At 37.5% G+C, this 20,885-nt stretch overlaps 1 protein-coding gene across 3 annotated transcripts; it reads right to left on the reverse strand.

Moving 5' to 3' along the window:
- Positions 1-111: 111 nt before the first annotated feature.
- On the reverse strand, positions 112-16,519 carry LOC149002675 (PLAC8 family protein). 3 transcript variants are annotated; one of them, XM_089137180.1, is made up of 5 exons: positions 16,476-16,519; positions 16,290-16,339; positions 6,891-7,068; positions 1,226-1,452; positions 112-482 (listed from the first exon to the last, which is right to left on the reverse strand). In XM_089137180.1, the coding sequence occupies exons 3-5, from the start codon at positions 7,060-7,062 to the stop codon at positions 312-314; spliced, it is 570 nt and encodes a 189-aa protein (XP_088993306.1). In that variant the 5' UTR covers positions 7,063-7,068; positions 16,290-16,339; positions 16,476-16,519; the 3' UTR covers positions 112-311. The 3 variants fall into 3 exon arrangements, with proteins under 3 accessions (XP_088993306.1, XP_088993307.1, XP_088993305.1); XM_089137181.1 differs by lacking the exon at positions 16,476-16,519 and having other exon boundaries at positions 6,891-7,065; positions 16,290-16,438; XM_089137179.1 differs by lacking the exon at positions 16,476-16,519 and having other exon boundaries at positions 16,290-16,438.
- Positions 16,520-20,885: the final 4,366 nt, after the last annotated feature.

Raw genomic sequence — 20,885 nt, forward strand, 5'->3', positions numbered from 1 at the left:
ACGTGGCCGCACCACCTCAAACGACTTTCTCTGTTTTGCAACTTCTTATTCAAATAAAGAAAGAAAAAGAAAAAAAAAAAATTTATATATATATATATATACATTGCCAAATTCCATATTTTGTTGCAGTAACAGATCTTTGCTTGAAAAAACATATTCTATAAAACCAAACTATGTTTGTCACAAAAGAATGAAAAACAGAAGCTTTGTTACCCAGAATGTCTTGAGTGCAAAATATTACACCAACATGCTAACAAGAAAATGATTTATAGAAACAAGCATAAAAAAGGGATTACAGCACTCAAAGAAAACTAATCTTGGGGAGCTGCTTCCATTGTTTGGATTGGTGGAGCAGTAACAACAGAAAATTTAAGATCAGAAGGATGGGAATAGCCTGACCTCTCACGGATCTCCCTATATTCTTGGCAGATGGCACACATATGGCAGAACAGATGAGTTGTCAAGTCCCCACATGGCACTTCCTGATTAGAATATCAAAACAACAACGACCATCATAAGAGGTTGGTCTACACATCCACCACTTGCACTCAGTATCAATGTAAGATTATGAAAATAAGAAAGTTTCAAAGAATTCTTCTTGATGTAAAAAATGTAGTTCGGTCCAGATGGTAGAATCAGTAGGTTAAATTCCAAATATCTGCGGCTAAAATATCTCCAGTAGTAGTATTAATAAGGGTTTTGGAGTCGAGTAAATGAACCCCATATGGTTGAGAGCAACTTACACCGTATGATGTGTCCAGCACCCAACGGAAAATCTCTGGTACTTGATGCCAATTACAATCACATAGAGATTTTGGGAAGTCGGAAAAGAGGATAATTCAAGTTGTTGAGAATGAAAAAAGAGACACCCCAAAATGCTAAACTGCTGGTGATTAAATACCAATACATATACTGACCTGCAGATCATTTTCTTGTGTTCACGCCAGAATTTTTAATCGAAATGAAATTGAGAAGAACTTAACATGATGTTACAGAAGTCTGTAATATTAACCCCTGGGGGGGTAATGGAAACAGAACTGGATAGACGTGGTAGTTGGCTTTAGTTTATGACCCACTGTCAGTTCAACTATATGCCAGGTTCAAATGGGATCAAATTTGCAGTTCTCAAAAAACTGCATTTGCTTCATTTTTGCCATCCACAAACAGCCTAAGTTAATAATTTTTATTTTCAATAGGAAGGCAGTGGCTTAGAACAATTTTGCACCTGCAGATGAAACTTTGATCGAAGAGCTCTACGGTATCCACAAGCATAGCAAGCGACAACGCATCCTGGTAACCCTAAGAAAATGCCTTCAGTCAACAGACAACAGAGAGCATTGACAAGACCACACAGTATGAAATGGGTCATGCATGACCCAATCAAAGTCCCAGAACCCAAAAACTCTGCATTCTTTCCGAACAGGAAGCAAGGGCAAAAAAGACCAATACAACCTGCACACAGTTGATAAATAGTGATTAGTTGATGTTATCTAATGAAAAATTCAATTTGCGTGCTATACCCCTAACTTGGAAAACTATGATAAAAGGACATGAAAGTGAAAAAAAATACTTATCTGCTTGATTCAAACTATCAAAAGAGAGACTATAATTAGATTATTCGTCCACTTTTATTGATCAACATCGACTTTCCCTAACCATTAACAAACAATAAAGCATGGGAATCTAAATCACATAATACAAAAACTATCTAAAGAAAGGAGAAGAATAAATCTGGTCCCGCTCGATATAAAAGTCTAATCAGGGAATCCTAAGATTTAAAGATACTTAGACTTTAAATGATAGTTAATATATAGATGTAACAAAAAGATGGCTGCCCTTTCCTATGACACTTAAGATTAATGTAACCGAACACGTTACCATACTGGAATTCTCAAGTATCTGTTTGGTCTAAGAAGTCAAAAGATTTCATGAACTCTATTGGTCAGGTTTTCCTTTCATGAAAGTATATAATAAAGCCTCTGTGATTATACTGTAAGTATAAAAATACATATAAAAACCTCAGAACCAACCATAGCCTAACTTTAGGCCAAACTAGCATCAATAAATACAAATAGAGAGGATCTCACCCTTTTCTACTTCCCCTGTTGAAGTCTGAGACAATAAAATGAGGCAATGAAAAATATTCCAACACTCCCCCCCCCACAGGGGTCCCCCAAAAAGAATAAAACACTTTCTTATCTTCATAGATGGAAGCACCTTTCAACCATCCAAAGCTGACACATAAAAGGGTGTACCGGTTCCAAAGACTTCCACGCAAGCAGAGTCCTAGAAGATATTCTTCCTACACAGCTTTACCTCTTCAAAGCCAGATCCTCTACCCATAAAATTCTTGTTCACTCTGTTGTTGATGTATGCCCAAAGACCTAAAAACCAGGGCACAACACAACCCCTACAGTTGCTGCCGAGCAGCACTACCATAGGACACAATGTAATCAACTTAATGTTTTTCCTAATACAAGCAAATAAATTTCAGCTGGGTAATGGCAATTCTGTAATTCTGCCAGCCAAGTCAGGAAGAACATGTCCCATAATTTAAAGTCAGCTTATTTCAGTTAATCCAAGCTAAGTTGTATAAAGCAGCGCGCAATTGTGAGTCTATGCAAGGATCTATTTATAAGACCTAATGCTAGTCCAAGTCTGAAACATTAGGCCAGTCCAAGTTTAAGTCCTCGTTCTACTGGGAGCCATATTCTAAAGCTATATAAAACATCAACTAATAGAACCCTTGATTACTTGATGAAATTCTCCCAACTTCGCTGCAATTATCTGAAATTTTCGGACTTCTCTTTGACCTATAATTCAATGTCAGATCTACGACAATCTAACCGTTAGATCTGTCCCAAATTTTAGGAACATCATTCCCCTAACCGTAGTGACCTTCCTTCCCAATTTCAGTCCAATCATACCAACCCAAACCCTAGTCTAACCCTAATCCAAGTTCCACTGCAACTCTTATAACTCCCAAACGCCTCAACCAAACCCTAAACCCTTTTGGGATTAACATCCCCTCCAAACCCTAACCCTAACAAAGAGTCCTAAGCCAAGTAGGAAACCTAGTAATGAACCCTAGCTTGAAGAACAATTCTGCAAACTAATTCTGGTAAAACAAAATTATATTATTCACATTTCACACCTAAAACTAACCTGATCGAACCCTAAAACCCCTTCCCAATTGACTCTATACTACCCTAAACCTAACCTTAAGACTTGGGCTTCAACTCAGCCTATCTGGAAGGTGTTTGGTATTAAAAAAGGCTGCTATCCACTGACATTTCAACCCAAAAGTAAGGGTTTAAACCCTCAATTGCTGCTGGTTCTATTAGAGAGGATCCTGAAGACTGACCCAGACCCTGGGGAACATCATTAATACTCTTCCTTAAGCTACCAATAAATATCAAATGCCTCAACTTGGAATACAAGAACATACCTTAAAAGAAAACATCAATCTTAAGCATACACAACACTAGCTGATGCTGGTGATGACTGACAAAACTTCGGTCAAGCAATAATCATCAGCTACTTCAGTAAATATATTTAGTTGTGTTGTTGTATAAGAAAATTTTCATTTAGAGCAAGCAATTTTAACAAAAACCACAGACCAAATGAAGTTTGACAAGAACATAACTCCTCCAATATAAAGAAGCTTAAGCAACATGAAATTGTTTGAAAGCCTCAAACCCAGTCTGATGTACGTGAGAGCGCGCTATCAAAATTGATCTAAATAAAAATATGTTTTTTTTTATACATCAAATACGAATATTCTACCGCACTTATGGTTCGTACAAACGTTTTATCATATTCAAATTTATTAAATTTTTTATTTGCAACATTACAAGCTGAAAATTGCACCTAACGTTGAAAATCCAGCTTTATTCTTGAACTGGGAGTTGAGTTTTATCCTTTTGGAATTTTATTCTTTACCATCTTTATTAGATTCAAATGGGGGTTTATTTGTCTAGTGCTTTATTTATGAATAACATCTCAAGCAAATGAAATAAAAAGAACATATAACATTTACTTAAATTATATTAGGCATAATGTCTACCTATGTCTACATAGGCATACATGCTTATCCCGTTTCTGGGCTTTGGCATACACAAGAGTTTGTATAGCATGGTAATATAGCCTCAATTGAATGAGGGCCAACAACCAAGATATTGTAACAAAAGCAGCTCAATAGGCTAGAAGAATTAGGTTTAGGGTAGCTTGGTTATGGTGTCTAGGATACTTCTGTGACTGACCTCAAATGGATGTTAAAGTCAAGGCTTAGATTGACACAAGACTGATATAGGATGACATATTGGTATTGGGAAGAGACCGAATGGGTTAATGTGAGGATCTAGACTAAAATCAAGAAAAGGTTCAACGGAGGATTCAAGCAATGGAATAACATGAGGTGCAATCCTTCAGATGGCTCAGCCCCATTCATCTTCGGCGCAAGAGCGCTCGATCAGTGAGCTATATGCACTCTTTCAAGGGGTAGCTGCTTCTAGAAATAGGGAATTGTGGTTCATAAGGGATTAAAATGGGGTGAACTTGGGGGTAATATGAAGTGAAATCCTTGAAATAGGGAATTGTGGTTCACAGGGAATTAAAATGGGGTGAACTTGGATCAAACCTGGGGTTTCTGTGGTAGAACTTAGAAGAAATCTTTAATTTGGGTTAGGTTTGGATGGGTAGATTAAGAAATATAAGAGTTTTTGATCTTAGGGTTCCAAAATCTTGAATTTTAGGGAATTGAAGGTTTATACAGTTAGGGAGGTCAGACTCAGGTGAGGATAGGATCATAGGAACTAGGATCGAAGACTAAGGGTATGATGGAAAGGTTGTGTATAAAGTTGAGTCAGATTTGGATGACCTGTTAGGGAAATTTTCAATTTCTTAACTAGGAGGGAAAGTGGTTGGGTCAGGGTTCGAGAAACAGCAAAAAGGGGGAAAGGAAGGGATGGCAAGTGCTGGTCCTCAAATATACCTGCTGGGGGACCTTGTCATCAAGTTAAGAAGTCGACTTGATGAAAAATATAGGCTGAATCCACAGACACATCTGGATCTTAGGCTTGACTCACCAAGAACCTAGAAAACCACCTCAGATATTACTCGCCAAGGATCCAAGGCTTCTTGGATATTACACACCAAGGTACCACTCTAATCTTAGACTCAGATCAGATGGACCTCCATAGAAAAGCAGCAAAGCTGACAAGCAACTAGTAAATTTAATCAAGTGTATGGGGTGTAGTTGGGTATTCAGCCTTACGATATGAATTCCCCATAGAATAAGACTTCAAAACCTGCTGGGCCTAGGATTCCTAGACTCAGAATTTGGACACTTAATACGATAAAAAAGGCACACTAAAACGTGGAGGGCCTTACAAGCTTATAAACTGATAAAATAAAGAACCAATAACCATCCTGCCCTTACCTAAGTTGGGCAGAATTTTCATAATAACACCAAGCCTATCAAAATTTAGTATACCCTGAAAAAAAAAAACTAGTATTTAGTATACCCTTAAAAAAACTAAGTCTAGAAAACTCTGCTGCTACTACTATGACTGCTGCACAGTAGCCTCTAGGTGCTGGGCACTCGAGCCCTGTTTTGGTGCTGGAGCTGTATCACATGGTTTCCCACCAAGATGACCGTAACCACTGAGATCTCAGTGATATCCAATATCCCAAATTTCCAATCAAGTTGGTTCACTTTCAGGTTTCAAGATCAATGTTTCTAAGCCGAAAAAAACAAAGATATTTTTGAGATCTTGAAATATGGTGGCAGTCCTTTCTTAGTGGTCTTGGGTTTGATCCTACTTCGTACCATCACCTCTTTCTTGTTTGTTTGTAACATACCTATTTTCTTCACTGACGAAATCATCATTTATCATAAAAGAAATTTTCTAATAAACTACCCATTTTGGGGCTTTACATTAAAGACCCATTACAATTTAAACCCATGGAACAACTGGGCCAACTCATAGACAATCCTCAGCCTATTGAGGCTTACATAAGACCAAATCTTCTCACAGATGCCAAATCATGCATCAAAGAATCAACGTCCTCTCCTAAGAGTTGACAAGTAAATATTATGAAGCTTCTTCATCTTCTAACATGCAGACCTCACCTACCAAGGACAATTACTTGATTCAGTGAACTTTGAATCCAAGGTCCTCTTTTATTCGTTTTACAATTCATCTTTGGAAACAATGAATTCCAGCTAAGTTGTGCACCATCAAGCCTAGTAATTTTTATGAATTATTGGCAAGTCAGAAAGCTTTACTGAGAGAAGAGGAAAGGAGGGCCACTATCAAGTGTAAAGGATTCTCAAAATTGATCAAGGGACAATGGATTCCAGTCTGGATTAACCAAAATACCCAAAAATGAGATCAAGAGAGGGGATAGCATATCTCCTTACATCTCAAATTTTGAAGTCTTGGGCTACAGTATATGGTGAAGCTAGCAATGAAGCTAGCAAAGAAGTTTCTTCTCGAATTTCTGCATTTTAAAAAGCCAAATGAAGGAGTAAATGGCCCAAACCCTTTGGTCAGATTCTCCCATGAGGAGTTGATCAATCAGGACAGGCCTCGATGAATTTCAATCTGAATTGGCCAATTCGGATTTAAAACCATGGCTTCTGTACTCTATAGGGCCCCAAGAAAGAAGTCCATGACTCCACACAAACCAAATGGAAAAACAGAAAAGAAAAGTTAAACAATCTTCATTCCTTCCTAATGTTAGCAAGAATTGTATTAAAATATCACTTTTACAAATGAAAGCTAATTAAAACAAATCTTTCACTGGATTTTTTTTAAATATCCAAGATGCACCTTTCATATTTTTCGTTCTGATAAATCAAGGGTCACAAGGCAGAAAGGGCATACAGCTCTGCATATCATCACAGCAAGCACAGATCCCAGAAGACCACTGTGCAGGACCCTCGCTTGTGCGACAAGGTGGAGGAAGTTCATCATTCTGTGGACAAACTTCAGCTTCAGTATCTGACCGACTCAACGGAATGTAGGTTGGTGGTACATAACTTCCCTGACCTTCCATTTTCTTCTGTGCAAGGGGTGAAAGGAAAAGATCAAGAACATCAGACATCAACATTCTATCTTCGGCAAGGCAAAACCAATTATGACTCGATACAGTATACAATAAGCAACTTAAAGTAAGTGTACATAAATTAATAGCTGCACAGAATTAGAGACACTAAATTAAGATTAGTTGAAAGCATCTGAACACGGCTTGTAATGTAGGTAGGTCTCAAACAGCATAACTATGGTCCTAGGCTCTGCCCTTTGAAATTGTTCTCAAATGTACAAATACATAATACCACTTGCACTTTTGTCAATGGCAGCAGTCTTCAGGCCTGATGAACCAAGGTACAGATTAGAAGTCTTTCCTAGTAGGTTCATTACCAGCTTAGACATCATACTTCCTAGTTATTACCCATATGAAGGTACTCTTTATATGTATGTTGACGATTCAGATTGTGATAGCTGTACCTTTCCACTCCCTTATTGTGATGTTCTGCATTCTTATTCAAGAATGGATATTTAGCTAGGATTAAGATGATCAACCTCTTCTGGCCAGTACTCCAGTTGAATTCTCTCAAAATAAGTTTCATATCAGATTTTCCATTGATGTGCAGTCATCACCAAGCATACGTTTAGTTGTTCATCCAAGTATATCAAATGTTCTTACCCAAAAACAAAAGCATCTCAAATGAATTTGCTTTGAGGATGCCCTAGTATCAGCCAATGCCCCAGGCCTAAGTGAAAGGGCGGATCAAATGTAAAAAACGAAAGTGAAACCCCAAATCAGATTCCTGTTTAAAGAATTTGTTAGTATGTTGCTAGCAACCATCAGCATAGACAGTTGACCATGAGATTCCCGGATCATCACCCTGTCAAAGTAAATATTTTAGGATGCCAATCAAATTGTGTTGATACTCTCATTTGACAAGACTTTTCTCAACACTGGGAGAGTTTATACAACTACACCACCTAGGACTGAACCAAACCCAACTGGATCCCAACCGTTTTCTGGTTCAGTAGGACTGATGCAAACACGCTGTCTTGGACTGACCCAAACCCAACTGGACTTCCAGACTGAGAAAAACCAGGTTCAGTTTGAGTCCTGGGTCTGGTAGGATTTTAGGAATTCAACTTAGTTTCCTTTTTAATTATTTTAGAAGTCAGTTATGTAGGATATTTTATTCTAATGCTTTCAACCTATTATTTGAATTAGTGTCATAGTCAAGGAGTTAGTCAAGGAGTCTTTTATTTGTGTCATAGTCAAGGAGTTAGTCTAGGAGTCTTTTTATTTTTGGGAAGTTACAACTACACTTCCTTTGAGGCATCATGTAATTAAAGACAGCCTTCAGTTTTGGAAAATTACATGTGCCTCTCCTGAGGTCCCAAAACCGTAACAGATGCACCCATACCGTTATTCTTGGACAGAAAACATTAGAATAATGTTTAGGCCAACTAAATTGCCCTTCTTACTAATATGTTTTTTTAAAACAAATTATAAGGGGAATCAGATAGCAATATTCACCCCGTCATCTTCCCAAATTCAAAAATCTGGAAAACCTTGTTTTAGGTAAACCTCATGCTACCTCCATTTGCTCCCACCTTAGTTTGCTCGCTGGATTTCTGCCATTGTTTTGGGTTGTTTCCACTCGCTTCCTCCTGCTCTGCTCCCACTCATTCTCCCTCTTTAGAACATTTTGATTCTTAAGGTATTAACAAATGGGGGGGGGGGGGGGAAAGGAGAGAAGAAAGGGAAAATGGAAAAAGGAAGAAAAGTAAAACTTCTGGAAAAATTGGAATGCAACCAACATGGTGGGACTGGTATGAATCAAATACCCATCTCTCTCCTGATTCTCCAAGTCTAGGTGGAAAATCAACATTCAAAGCCATTGCACCAGAGGCAGAAAGAGAGGTGTAAGATTTCAATGGTTTCTCCAACAAAGAAGAATAATTCAGCTGAGAAATTTTCAAAAAGAAAATGGGATTTTATTCTGTTGGGTTTCTGGATTTCACGTTTGGAATCCTCGAAATATGTGGAAAGGCACATGACTTTTAGGTCTACAAGGATGTGTTCAGGGGAATCCAAGGAATGGATGGGACAGGTTGAGAACGGATAGTTTGAAAAGTGATGTAGGACCGCCCTAGGAGCTAGGGTGTTCTACAACAACTGGAATTCTAAGCCAACTAAGACACTATAAGGGATGAGGGGAGGGGTTTGCAGAATGCAATTGAATTCACACTTAGAGCACAATACAGAATTAAAATTTCAGCAAAGAAAAATATAAATAATATGCAAGATAAAACTTAAAGGCCTAGGGAGGAACAAATTAGATTTATTTATTCAATCCACAAAACTAGAGAAGGGGGAATGAGGCATTGCATTCAAAGTGACAAAAAAAATACTGCAGTAGTTCATAAAATTAACCTTTCATTCAATGAGAGAATAAGTATTACATTCAATGTATGAAATCTAATCCCAACCCAACTAACACTAACATCCATTCAAACACCAAAAGGAATTAGTAACAAAACACATTACCAGCAGCCTCAAATAACTGTCCAGCAGAACAATCAGGAGAATTACTGTAAAGGAGAAAGGTGAAGAAAAACAAGGTAAGCAGCGACTAGAATGATAAAATTTGCAGAAAACAATTCTGCTAATAATATTCTCGACATTAAAATAGAGGGCCAAGATAGGAGAAGAAAAAGACGCTGAAGAAACAAGAAACAAGAAGAGACAGCAGGTGGGGCTGTCAACAGGAATAGGAGAAAAGAATGAACTAGAAGCAGCAGGATTGCCGTGAGGTGGGCAAGAAAAGAGGAGACAGAACAGAGGTTTAGAAAGAAAAATAGGATTACAGAAAACAATTCTTTTGTAGGTGGTTTTGAGAGAAAAGGAGGTGAAAAGAAGAAGAAAACATGAGGCTCTAGGCAAGAAAAATACCAGACTAGAAAGAGGAAAGGGGGGAGAGAATTTTCAGACCAAAAAGAAACAGAAAGAAGAAGATGAAGGGCTTACTGAGAAGAGGGAGGGATGAACTCGCCAGTGCGAGTGAGGGCTGTAGTTGCACTATTCTGGTCTCTCTAATTCTTTATAATCCCACAATATTGGTGGTTACCAAATTTAAAGGGGGGAAAAAATCAACTTCCGTAAACTAACCCCAATATAATGAAAGAAACAGACTAAAGTTCTACAACTCCAAGATATGAAAAAAAAAATCCCTAAACTACTCTTACAAAAATTGACCCAATAAATACTAATACTAATATGTAACAATAAATGTGGTCTGAAACACAGTCCAAAGGGTCCAGATGACCTAGCAGCCGAACCAAAACAAAAGGTTCCATCACCTCCGCCTCCGCCTCTGGTAGAAACAAGGGGTGGATGGGCAAGGTGTGATGTCCCCATCAGAATGTTCTACTAAAGGAGGAGGAAATTTCAAAGTTGGGACTACTGAAGTTTCACCTCTTCGCTTCCCTGCTGTCCAAATTGAGGAGAACTTCCCTGCTGCTCCTGCTGCAACCCAGGACTCAGATACAGATTCCTATTCACCATTTTTGCAGGTCCAACCCCAATCCGCTGCCAATTTTAGATGATTAAATGAAGCTTGAAGCATCCAGGGACTGTTCTATGATAACTTTGGGAGCAGAACCAGGGAAGCTAACCTCTATCATGACTCAATTCACATGGGTATCAAAGATCAAAATAATGAGCTGTTCAAGCTCCTCCTTCACAGTTGTTGCTGTTTGCCTGCACAATTGGCTTGAGCTTGCTTGCTTGAGAGTAGATATGAGAGAGCATTGGAGATTGGGGGTCAATACCAGGGAGAGATACTGAGCTGAAGAAGAAGATGATGTTAAGGATGGAGAAAAGGACAATAAAAAAATTTACCCTATTAAGGGTATTTTGGTCATAAAATGTCCAGAATACTTTAATCTTCGGCAGAAAAAATTCACGGGTAACAATTTGGCCATTTGCACTATGGTTTTGGGACCTCAGGATAGGAACAAGAAATAAACTGAAGATTGTTTTTGTAATTACATAATGCGCTCAAGGGAAAAATACCCATAAATTTCTATTTATTCTTATTCTACACTGAAATTCCCATGGTTCGACAAATCAATCTCAATGGCCATCTGGGTGGGCCAGAAAACCGAGATCTCTTCGAGATGGTGTATTTTTTCCAGACCAACTCGAACTAATTTGATGGCCCATCTAAGGTGGGTTTTAAGGCTCTGCTTGGGCTGAAAATCAATAACCAGCCTATTTTAGGCCTTCTAAACACAATGGCAGCCTTAGATTTATGAGAAGACAAGTGTGGATGTGAGTTCGGATTTGACCCTAAGTTTGAAACCAATGCACTAGAAAAGTGAAGATGAAGACTTATAAATCTTTAAGTACACAACCATGACTTGATATAGATGAATACATTAAGGTTTAAACTCAAACAGTAAATCAAACATGTTCTCATGACAAGCTAAGTTATATTTAATCCACATCCAAAGAAGTAGTGTGGAACATAATTTTCTGGAAAAGATCAAGTTTGGGATGATCTCTCACCTTTCTTCAGAATTTGCTTGAAACCCACTTGAATTTTTGTTGTAGATGCTTTAAACAAGTTTTTGCTGAAGATTAGGAAGTGTTTCGACCAAGGCAGCGGCAAAAACTCTGGCCAAAAGCACAAATCCAACAAGGGAGGAGGAGAACATAATTGCGAGAGAGACAAGATCTTGTCGAGTGGAGTAGAGATGACTCAATCTTGACTGAGATCTGCAGCTTTTACAAGGTAGCTTCAGTCGATCTCAAAACAAGATCTTGGCCTAGATATAAAACTCTTCCCATTTCACTTCCCATCTCATTCTCGGGTTTCTCTGAGATTTCAAAAGTTCTCAAACCATGGCAATTCCCCCAGTAATGGAGACAATTTGAGATAATGATAGTTATGCTTTAAAGCCCATGGGCTCTGTGTGTGTGCAAACTCTTCTTCCTCCACCCTTTCTCTTAGAAATTGCTCTCTTCCCCATCCAAATCTGATTTCTTTCAGCTGCACCCGTTTCCCTAACAGCCTGCAATCAACTTCATAATAAAGCCAAAGGATCCCATCCTCTTCCTTCCCATTCAGTTCAACCTCCTCCTTTTCTTCTCCAATTGTTCTGTTACCATACTGCTGATACCAGCAACAAGGAAAAGTTGTTCCTTTCACTCTCCCCAACCCTCCTGACTCTAAACTGTAACCTCTTCTCCCTTTGTTTTCCCTGCTTTAAGACTGTTTACAAAAACCAAACAGGAAAAAAAATAATAATAACAAAAGAGACCTCACCACGCTCATTTCCCCTCTGAAATTGTGAAGATACCGGTAATAGAGAGAAATGCACACACACGCATACAGGCACACACCCACGCACACGCAGAGAGAGAGAAGAAGAAGAAAAGGCAAGAGACAGTAGAGACCATAATATGAAATGACAAAGGCAAAAGCATGAGAGAGACAAAGGAGCAGAGGACACCCAATGCCCAAGAAAAAAGGAATTGTATCGGATTTCTTCTGTTTTCATCGAATCATACATTTGGGCTCGGTTCATCATTGCAACTGGAGCTATTGTTGACAGTTAAGTCATTTTTTTCCAAATCATCATCTCCTAGTCGAGGTTGAAGTAGCAGTTGCAGTCCCTGTTGAGGTCAATTTCCTCCATGCTGGTCTCCTTCAATTCCAACATGTCTTCTTTTTCAGCCAACTTCCTCATGGAGCAACAAGGTAGTTGAAGACAAGTTGGTCTTCTTTGCTTTTTCCATCAATCAGTCTCCTTTAGACTCCCATATTCAAAACATTATTGCTCCCTTATGTGCTTATCTTCTATCATGATTTCTTTTTCTTTTCCAGGATATCTCCTCCTTTCTATTTTTATCTGTTTGTCATATACTCTCTTCTATGCACTTGCCAAAGTTAAGATATTGCTACTGATTTATGGTTTTCACTTTATCACAATCTACCCTTGTGGCCTTGTTATCATAAACCCACTACATAGATATTGATGTATGAGTCACTCCTTTTAATTAGAGGTGAGTTCCATAAAATATAGGTCAAAACTTTCTAAACTGACAACAGGTCTTATAGAAGTTGCAATATTAACAACTTGTATAATATGATGTCAAGAATGATACACTCGTCTGAAGGCAAATCAAATGGGGAGGAAACTGTGAACAATGAAGTGATGATCAAACTTTGCTACATGGGTCCAATCGAAGTGGTAATTGAAGGCTCATTCAATTGTCCAATTTCACTTTCGCACTTCTGCACTTCTACAATCAGATTCCCATCAGAGAAATGTTATTTGCTAGAAACCATCAGCAGATCATGATAGTTGACCCTACCTTGTGCTAGATCATCACCCCCTGTCGAAGTCAATAAGTGCGGGTCCCAATAAAATAGTATTAATAGTTTGAAACTCTTAATTTACAAACTTGTGCTAGCTTTTCTCAACATCGGGGGAGTTATTCTAATTTTTGTAGTTTCCTTATTTAGTGTCCAAGTTAGAGAGTTAGTCTTATTTTAGGAGACACCTATTTTTCTTTATATATGATGTAATTCCTCATTGTTGGAGACAGCTTTGACACAATGAATTGAGTTATGGTCTGATAGCCTGGGGCTGTGCATGTACTCACCTTCTTCCCGCCCCCTGCCCCCCCTTTTCTTCTCTTCACCCACAACTCTGATTTCTTTCAGGTGTACCTCTTCTCCTAGCCGACCCACCATCAAGGATAATTTACATTTCTTTTCATTTGGTTGTAAATTAGCATAACATTTTAGATGGTTTGCAAATACATAATCTTTTATTTTGGGTAGCAATTAGGAAAATTTCCAATTTGAGTTTTCTTAAGTTTATATTTTCAATAATGTAAGTTTTAAACATGGTTTAAAGCATCCCACAATACGATACAATACTAGCCGATACATATCCATATTGGATTATGGATACAGCCGATATGATACATATCAATAGGTCTCTTATTTTTTAAGGGGTATGCATTGGATTGCACAAAAATCTAGTGACCAGAAAATGATATAATACTCAATATGAGATGATAGTTTCTTAAAATCACCTAACCAGTACGATAGATACCAATACTTTAAATCTTGGTTTACAGAAGTAATATGGAATATTTATTTCTTTAGTTTTAGATAGATGTATAAAAAACAATTGGTGCAAATTGAATAGAATGGAATAGTTGAGTTATGGTTTGAGTATCCTAAGGCCTATCTGCATGTGCACTCCTTCTTCCCACCCCTTAGTGGTCTTCTGGTCCCTTGCAATTCTGAATTTCTTCCAGACTTCCCCTTCTCCTAACTAGACCTCCACTTGTCCTGCATAAAATAGGAGCTTACCCTTCCTGGGTTGAAGCCTTTTATGGATCAGACCATGCATGGGAGTGCAATGGTGAGCAGTCAATCTGGAAGGGATCGAAGGACAAAACAGGACTTTGTCAGGAAGGCAGCCAAGTGAGAAACCATTCAACTTAAGCAAGGACCTATTCAATCTCAAAATCTTCGGCACAGAACAGATGAGATTTACAGAGCCTTGGTAAAAAATCACTATGTAATCAGCAAAGGCAAGGTGGGGATTTTTGAGGAACAAATAGGACTCTTAACTTGGTAGGTTGAGTTGCTCAAGGACTGTATTTTACAACAAGGTTCTTGGAAGTTGGAACAATGCATGGTTTAAGAGAGATCAATACCAATATTTAAGGGATGTAATACTGTTGCACAGGAAACAATAGTCAAAACATGTAACTAGAAGAAGGGAAGGAGGGCTAATAGAGAGAATGATAACAGGAGGTAAAGAAAAGAAGAAGCCAAAAGGAGGGAGAAGCAACTGATGAAGAATCAAAGGAATCACCTAGGAAGGATTCCAAAAATATTTGGAGGAAGATGAGAAACAGCAATACAATGGCCAACAGGCCCATGCTACACCACAATAAACTCAAACCAATTCTTCAATTCATTCAAACCATCCATAGCAATGGTTATATACATAATTACATACAAATAAAGACTCCTGTAAGAAATAGAAAGTACTCTTAGCTAGGAGACTAACTCAACAAGACAACTAAACAAACTGGGAAACTTCTAATAGTCTACAAAACAATATGCTACTAAACCAACAAGCTGGAATTGGTTCCAGGAGGTCTAGGAATCCCAAAGGGTTAACCTGATTCAGCCACATATCAGTATCACGATGCCTAAGAGAACATCAAACAAATTGAGTGTTTCTGATTCGGAGCCAGGTGCAGGTGCCTTATTTGGTCCACAAGACTAGGAATTCTTTTTTAATGTTTATTGTTTTGGTTATCAGGGTGCAGAACAACTACATGACTCTGCTCAAACCTTAGTGGTCTTTCTCTCTTCCTCTCTCTTCTCCTTTCTTTTTTTCTTTTTTTAACAATCATTCTTCATTCTTTAGTTGTAAAGGCGTCACCTAGGTGTCCAAGGTGTCAGCCTGTCCCATTGGTTGGTATCTCCTTATTTTTTTCCCCACCATTTTCCCTTTGCTGCCTGGACACCATGACAACTATGATTATGTTACACTTATCTTCCAATTGTCTACAAGTAGTCCCATTTACCGTCCCTGCTAGCTGTTACTATGCAGAGCCTCTGTAGAGTCCCTTAAAACATTATCAAATCCGAATACATCTATAACCCTTATGCCGCTCTGCAAAGATGCCAATATCAGGAAGCTGGCTATAAACAAGAAGCATGATAAGGAAAGCCCTATCACTCAAATGCACTTAATTACCTAATGAGCTGTCTCAAACATTCAAAGCAAACTAGGGGTTTTAGCTTAAAAACATCTTTAGTTCTTCCACAGACGGGAGAAGACAAGGCCTCACAAAGAAGATACAAGTGACTTTAACTACAGAACTGACGTAAATCACTCACGTAAATCACTCTCCAAGCAAAGGAACCATGTCTTGTTCTACCCAAACAGAAAAAGATCGTGTTTTACACAGACAAAAGATCTTCTTCCAACGAAACTTATCTCAATTACATTATTTTCTATGTTTATTTTAAAAGCTACCTTCAAACTCATTCAATTCATAAATAAAATAAGATTCAATAATATGAAGGCTTCGAAGCCCCTTCATATGTAATGATCTCAAACAATAATTACAGATGAGAAGAACAAAAAAGCGGGAGAAAAAACGAATCAGATAAGAGAAATGACGAACAGAGGAGAAGACTTTCTTACCTAGCGTGATTTCTTCTCTTGGGGGGTTTTGCAAAATTCCTGCAGACAACCTGAAGGGAGAGAAAAGGGTGAATACTGAGGTGGAAATGGAGTAACTAAAACACGTCAGAAATCATAGAGGGAGAAAGAGATGATAATCGTCACATTATACATTTTTTTTTTTTTTTTTTGGTAGAGACATTATACATTTGCAGACTCCCAAAAATACAAAAATCGGCGAAATATGGCCTGTTCGGTAGGTAGCCGTAGCGATATGAAAAACGCAAAAAATACTTATCGGCGAGAAATCAAAAAAAAAAAAATTATGATTTTTTGTTATTATGATTGTTTTTCTTGTGAAACAAAATTTTAGGTGATTTTTTTTGTCATTTATATACAATATACGAAATTCGACCAAAGGTAAAGTTGATTGACCAAAAAACATAATGCTCTTAAAAAAAAAAACCAAAACATATAAGAGAATTACGTAAAATTGATTTTAATAATTAGAAACCGAATTATAATTGATTTGCATAACTAAAAAATCAAAAGATATAGTTGATTGAAATTATAAATTTATAAGTAAAAATCAAATTTAAAGGTAAGTTGATGGAAATGCAAAATTGGGATTTAAATCATAAGATAAGATTGATTGAAATTATAATTGAAAACTAAAGATGTAATTTAATTTATAAGGTAAAGCTAATTAAAATTATAAATTTATAAGGGTAATTTTCATCTGGACCCCTTGAGGTTTAGTGTATGTCATTTTTAGTCCAAAAAAACTGAAACTTTGCATCTGCCTCCCCTATAGTATGGAAAAAGTCAATTTAAGGACAAATTATCGCTTCTTGGACGAATTTGCCCTTTTTATTTTTTATTTTTTTATTAAATTTTAAGGATTTAAAGTTTATTAATTTACAAAATCAAACCCTCCTTCATTACCTAATTCCCAAATTCCAAAATCCCTGGTTCTACCGATTCTAAATCTTTATTTTTCAAACCCTAGTTGAAGATTAGGAAATGAAAATTAATGGGTAAGCGAGAGAGAGGAACCAGAACATAGAAGAGTGTAACCAAGAGGATAGTTTGAAATCTACCGAGAAAAGCATCTGCAACGAAAGCTCCAAAAGAGGAAGTGAGACAAACATGTCCAGGTATTAACGTTCACATGTTGCCATCACCTCGACTGCTGAAGTGGTCCCGTGAGGTAAGTAATCAGGTTGGAACTAATTCCATTACAAGAAAACCTCTCTGCTATCTCAAATCCTAAGAAATCCAGAAAAGAAATTCTCATTAATTGAAGATTCCTAATCATTTCTCAACTGATCGAAGCGAAACAAAGAAAGAGAAAGGAAATGAAATTAATCAACATTTACCAATGATGAAAACGAAAGATCTCCATCGGCCTGTTTTAGATCTAATCGCCGGTTGACCTCTGTAATAGACTGAACCTTTAACCATTTCTGATAACAGAGAAGAATGATCCATTACTGATGAACTGAGTTAGCTTTGTTTCACAGACGAGAAAAAAACCTTATTAATCATTTCTCAATTGAGCGAAACGAAACAAAGAAAGAGAAAGGAAATGAAATTAATCAACATTTATTGATGATGAAAACGACAGATCTCCATCGGCCTGTTTCAGATGCAATCGCCGGGTTGACCTCTGTAACGACTGAACCTTTAACCGTTTCTGATAACAGAGATTTGGGAATCGGGTAATAGAGAAAGGTCTGATTTTGTAAGTTAATAATTTTTAATCCCATAAAATGTAAAAATAAAAAAATTAAATTAAGAAAGAAAAAAAAAAGTCCAATAAGCAATAATTTGTCCTTAAATTGACTTTTTCCATACTACAGGGGAGGCAGATGCAAAGTTTCAGTTTTTTTGGACTAAAAATGACATACACTAAACCTCAGGGGGTCCAGATGAAAATTACCCAATTTATAATTAGAAACCAAATTGATTAAAATGCATAAGATAACTAGGTAGGGTTGATTTACCAAAATACCTGCAAATGTATATCTTATTTCCTAAAATATTTTTTTTTGCTGAAACCATATTTTGTTTGACATAAGGGGGCGAATTTTGACCTACATCCTAGTTAAATTTTGCCAAGATTTCATTGAAATCTCGAGAACCACCGAACCCCATTTCAATGAAAAATCATACATTGGTTAACATTTCATCCAAAATTTTGTGAATTCATGAGTCAAATGACCATATTACTCTCATTAGACTCAAATGATATAACTACCCCAAAAAACCAACCCTTAGGTGGATGAATGGATTCTCTCTTCGCCCCTCTTCTACCCATATCTCGCCGAAAATCACACACCACTGCTGCTAGAAACCACCCCCCCCCCCTCCCCTTACTGGCGACTATTCCCCCCCCCCCCTAACCTACCTTGCCGAAAATCACTCCTTCTCTCTCTCTCAACTACCACATCCATTGGAGTTGGGAAATCCTAACCCTAACAAAAGCTCCAACATTGTCTCTATTGCTCAACCTGAATGAAGAAATCAGAGTTCTTGAGAATGGGACCATCGAAAAAACCAGCAACAACGTAGTAGAGAGAGATCCAATAGATAATCGTCAATCACAACTCCGAGACGAGGTTCTTCTGATCCTAGTCGTAGAAAACCTTGATGACTCTATGTGCGTCTTAAAATAGATAATTCAAAATTCATTTGAAATGGGCAACAGAAGAGTTCTATTCATTAGAGTAAAGCAAGGAATTCTTGTGATGTTGAATGGATCAAAGAAAGACAAACTAAGGTTCTCTCAGACAGAGATATTGCAGTGCGTCTTAAAATAGATAATTCAAAATTCATTTGAAATGGGCAACAGAAGAGTTCTATTCATTAGAGTAAAGCAAGGAATTCTTGTGATGTTGAATGGATCAAAGAAAGACAAACTAAGGTTCTCTCAGACAGAGAGATTGCAGTCAACCTTAACTGATAGCCGATATCGTATGTGTTTCAATTGGAGAGTGGCGAGGGAATAAGTATTTGCAGCTTCAATTCAATCATGGCAAGGTTGGAAGAGATGGAAGAGGAAGATTGTGAACTTGAAGCTGGTGAAGACGATGCTATCGTTTCAATATGTTTGGAGGTTTCGATGAGTTTGATAACTTGGAAGTTTGTGAGTTCATTGTGGCAGTAAATGTAAAGAAGAATGCAGATTGTTTCTAAATTAGAAGCTTGAGCTCAAAGACAAATTCATATCTTCCAAACTGAATGCTAATCCTTGGAGGGATTACTGGGGGTGATTTCCTGTAGGTGGAAAGCCTGTGGAAAATTTTGTTCTTGTGGATGTTTGATTCATTTTCTGATGTCTCCACGTAACTAGAGAGAGACTTTTGTTTATGGAATATTTCAGTTCCTCAGATTGTTCAGATTTTTGTTCTTGTGGATGTTGGATTCATTCTTTGATATCTCCACATAATTGGAGAGAGTGAGAGATTTCGGCAAGGATGGGGTGGTAAGAGAGAGAAAGAGAGAGAAGGTGGGAGCGGTGGTCACTGACGATGGTGGTAGGCGGTCTCCGGCAAGGCACAAGTAGAAAATTGGTGACCTAAAGGTTGGGTATGGGAGGGTATTAAATGGAGGTAGTTATGTCATTTGACTCTAATGAGTGTAATATAGTCATTTGACTCATGAGTTAACAAAGTGTTGCTCCCTTCTCCATTTGCTTGAAAATCAAGGTATGTCAGACCAGAGGTCTCTCTCTTGATGAGGGACAATTTCAAAGAATCATAGGCTTGTGCAAAAGCAGAATCTTGAATGAAATGTTAATAGTGTGCAACGTGTAATTTTGGAAGAGTGCAATCAGTATTTTAGGGCACTTAAGTGAGGTACCTAGAGCTTAACCCCACTAAAGTGTGCAACCTGTAAAAAACTATATATTACATAATGCAAAATGAGTTTCGGTGGTTTAAATTTACATTATAATCTTATAAAAATTAAATTATATGATTGGCAACTTTTATATTTCTTTGTAAAATTAACCACATAACATTTTTGTTAATCAGACCAACAAATGTTTTAATTAATAAAACTAACTCTCTTTTTTTAAATTTTTTTCCAGTGCACCCACTTAAGTTGGGCTGAAACTCTTGATTGCCCTCTGAAGTGAAAATTATTACAAACCGCCCACACTAAGCTTTTTGAAAAATTATAAGTTACCCACAGTTAGATTTTGACCCTTTGACCACTACATTTTCAAGTTTTAAATTTCAATGGACTAAAATACCCCTCAGCCCTTAAGGGATTTTGCCTTCACCCATCTTCTACCTACACCTTGGCTCCTTGCTGGAAAATACCCACCATTATCCCTGGCCGAAAAAAATATCTCTCTCTCTCTCCTTCTGCCGGAAAATACCCACCACCGTTGTCACATCCACCCAGTCGATATCCATCTACCCAAATATCTGAGGGAGTGATCCACAGCCCAATGATCAGGTTTCAAACAGATCAACACACCATTCCACACAACAGTACAATCATGAGCAAGAATAAATCAAAGTCAAATATTCATTAAAGAAGGAAATCATATAATAATGGATCTCAAAAGTATCTCAAAACCAAAACCAATGCAAAAGCGAAGTTAAA

The sequence above is a fragment of the Hakea prostrata genome, chromosome 10, assembly GCF_041222555.1.
Source record: "Hakea prostrata isolate BN-2017 chromosome 10, UWA_Hpros_2, whole genome shotgun sequence".
NCBI lineage: Eukaryota > Viridiplantae > Streptophyta > Magnoliopsida > Proteales > Proteaceae > Hakea > Hakea prostrata.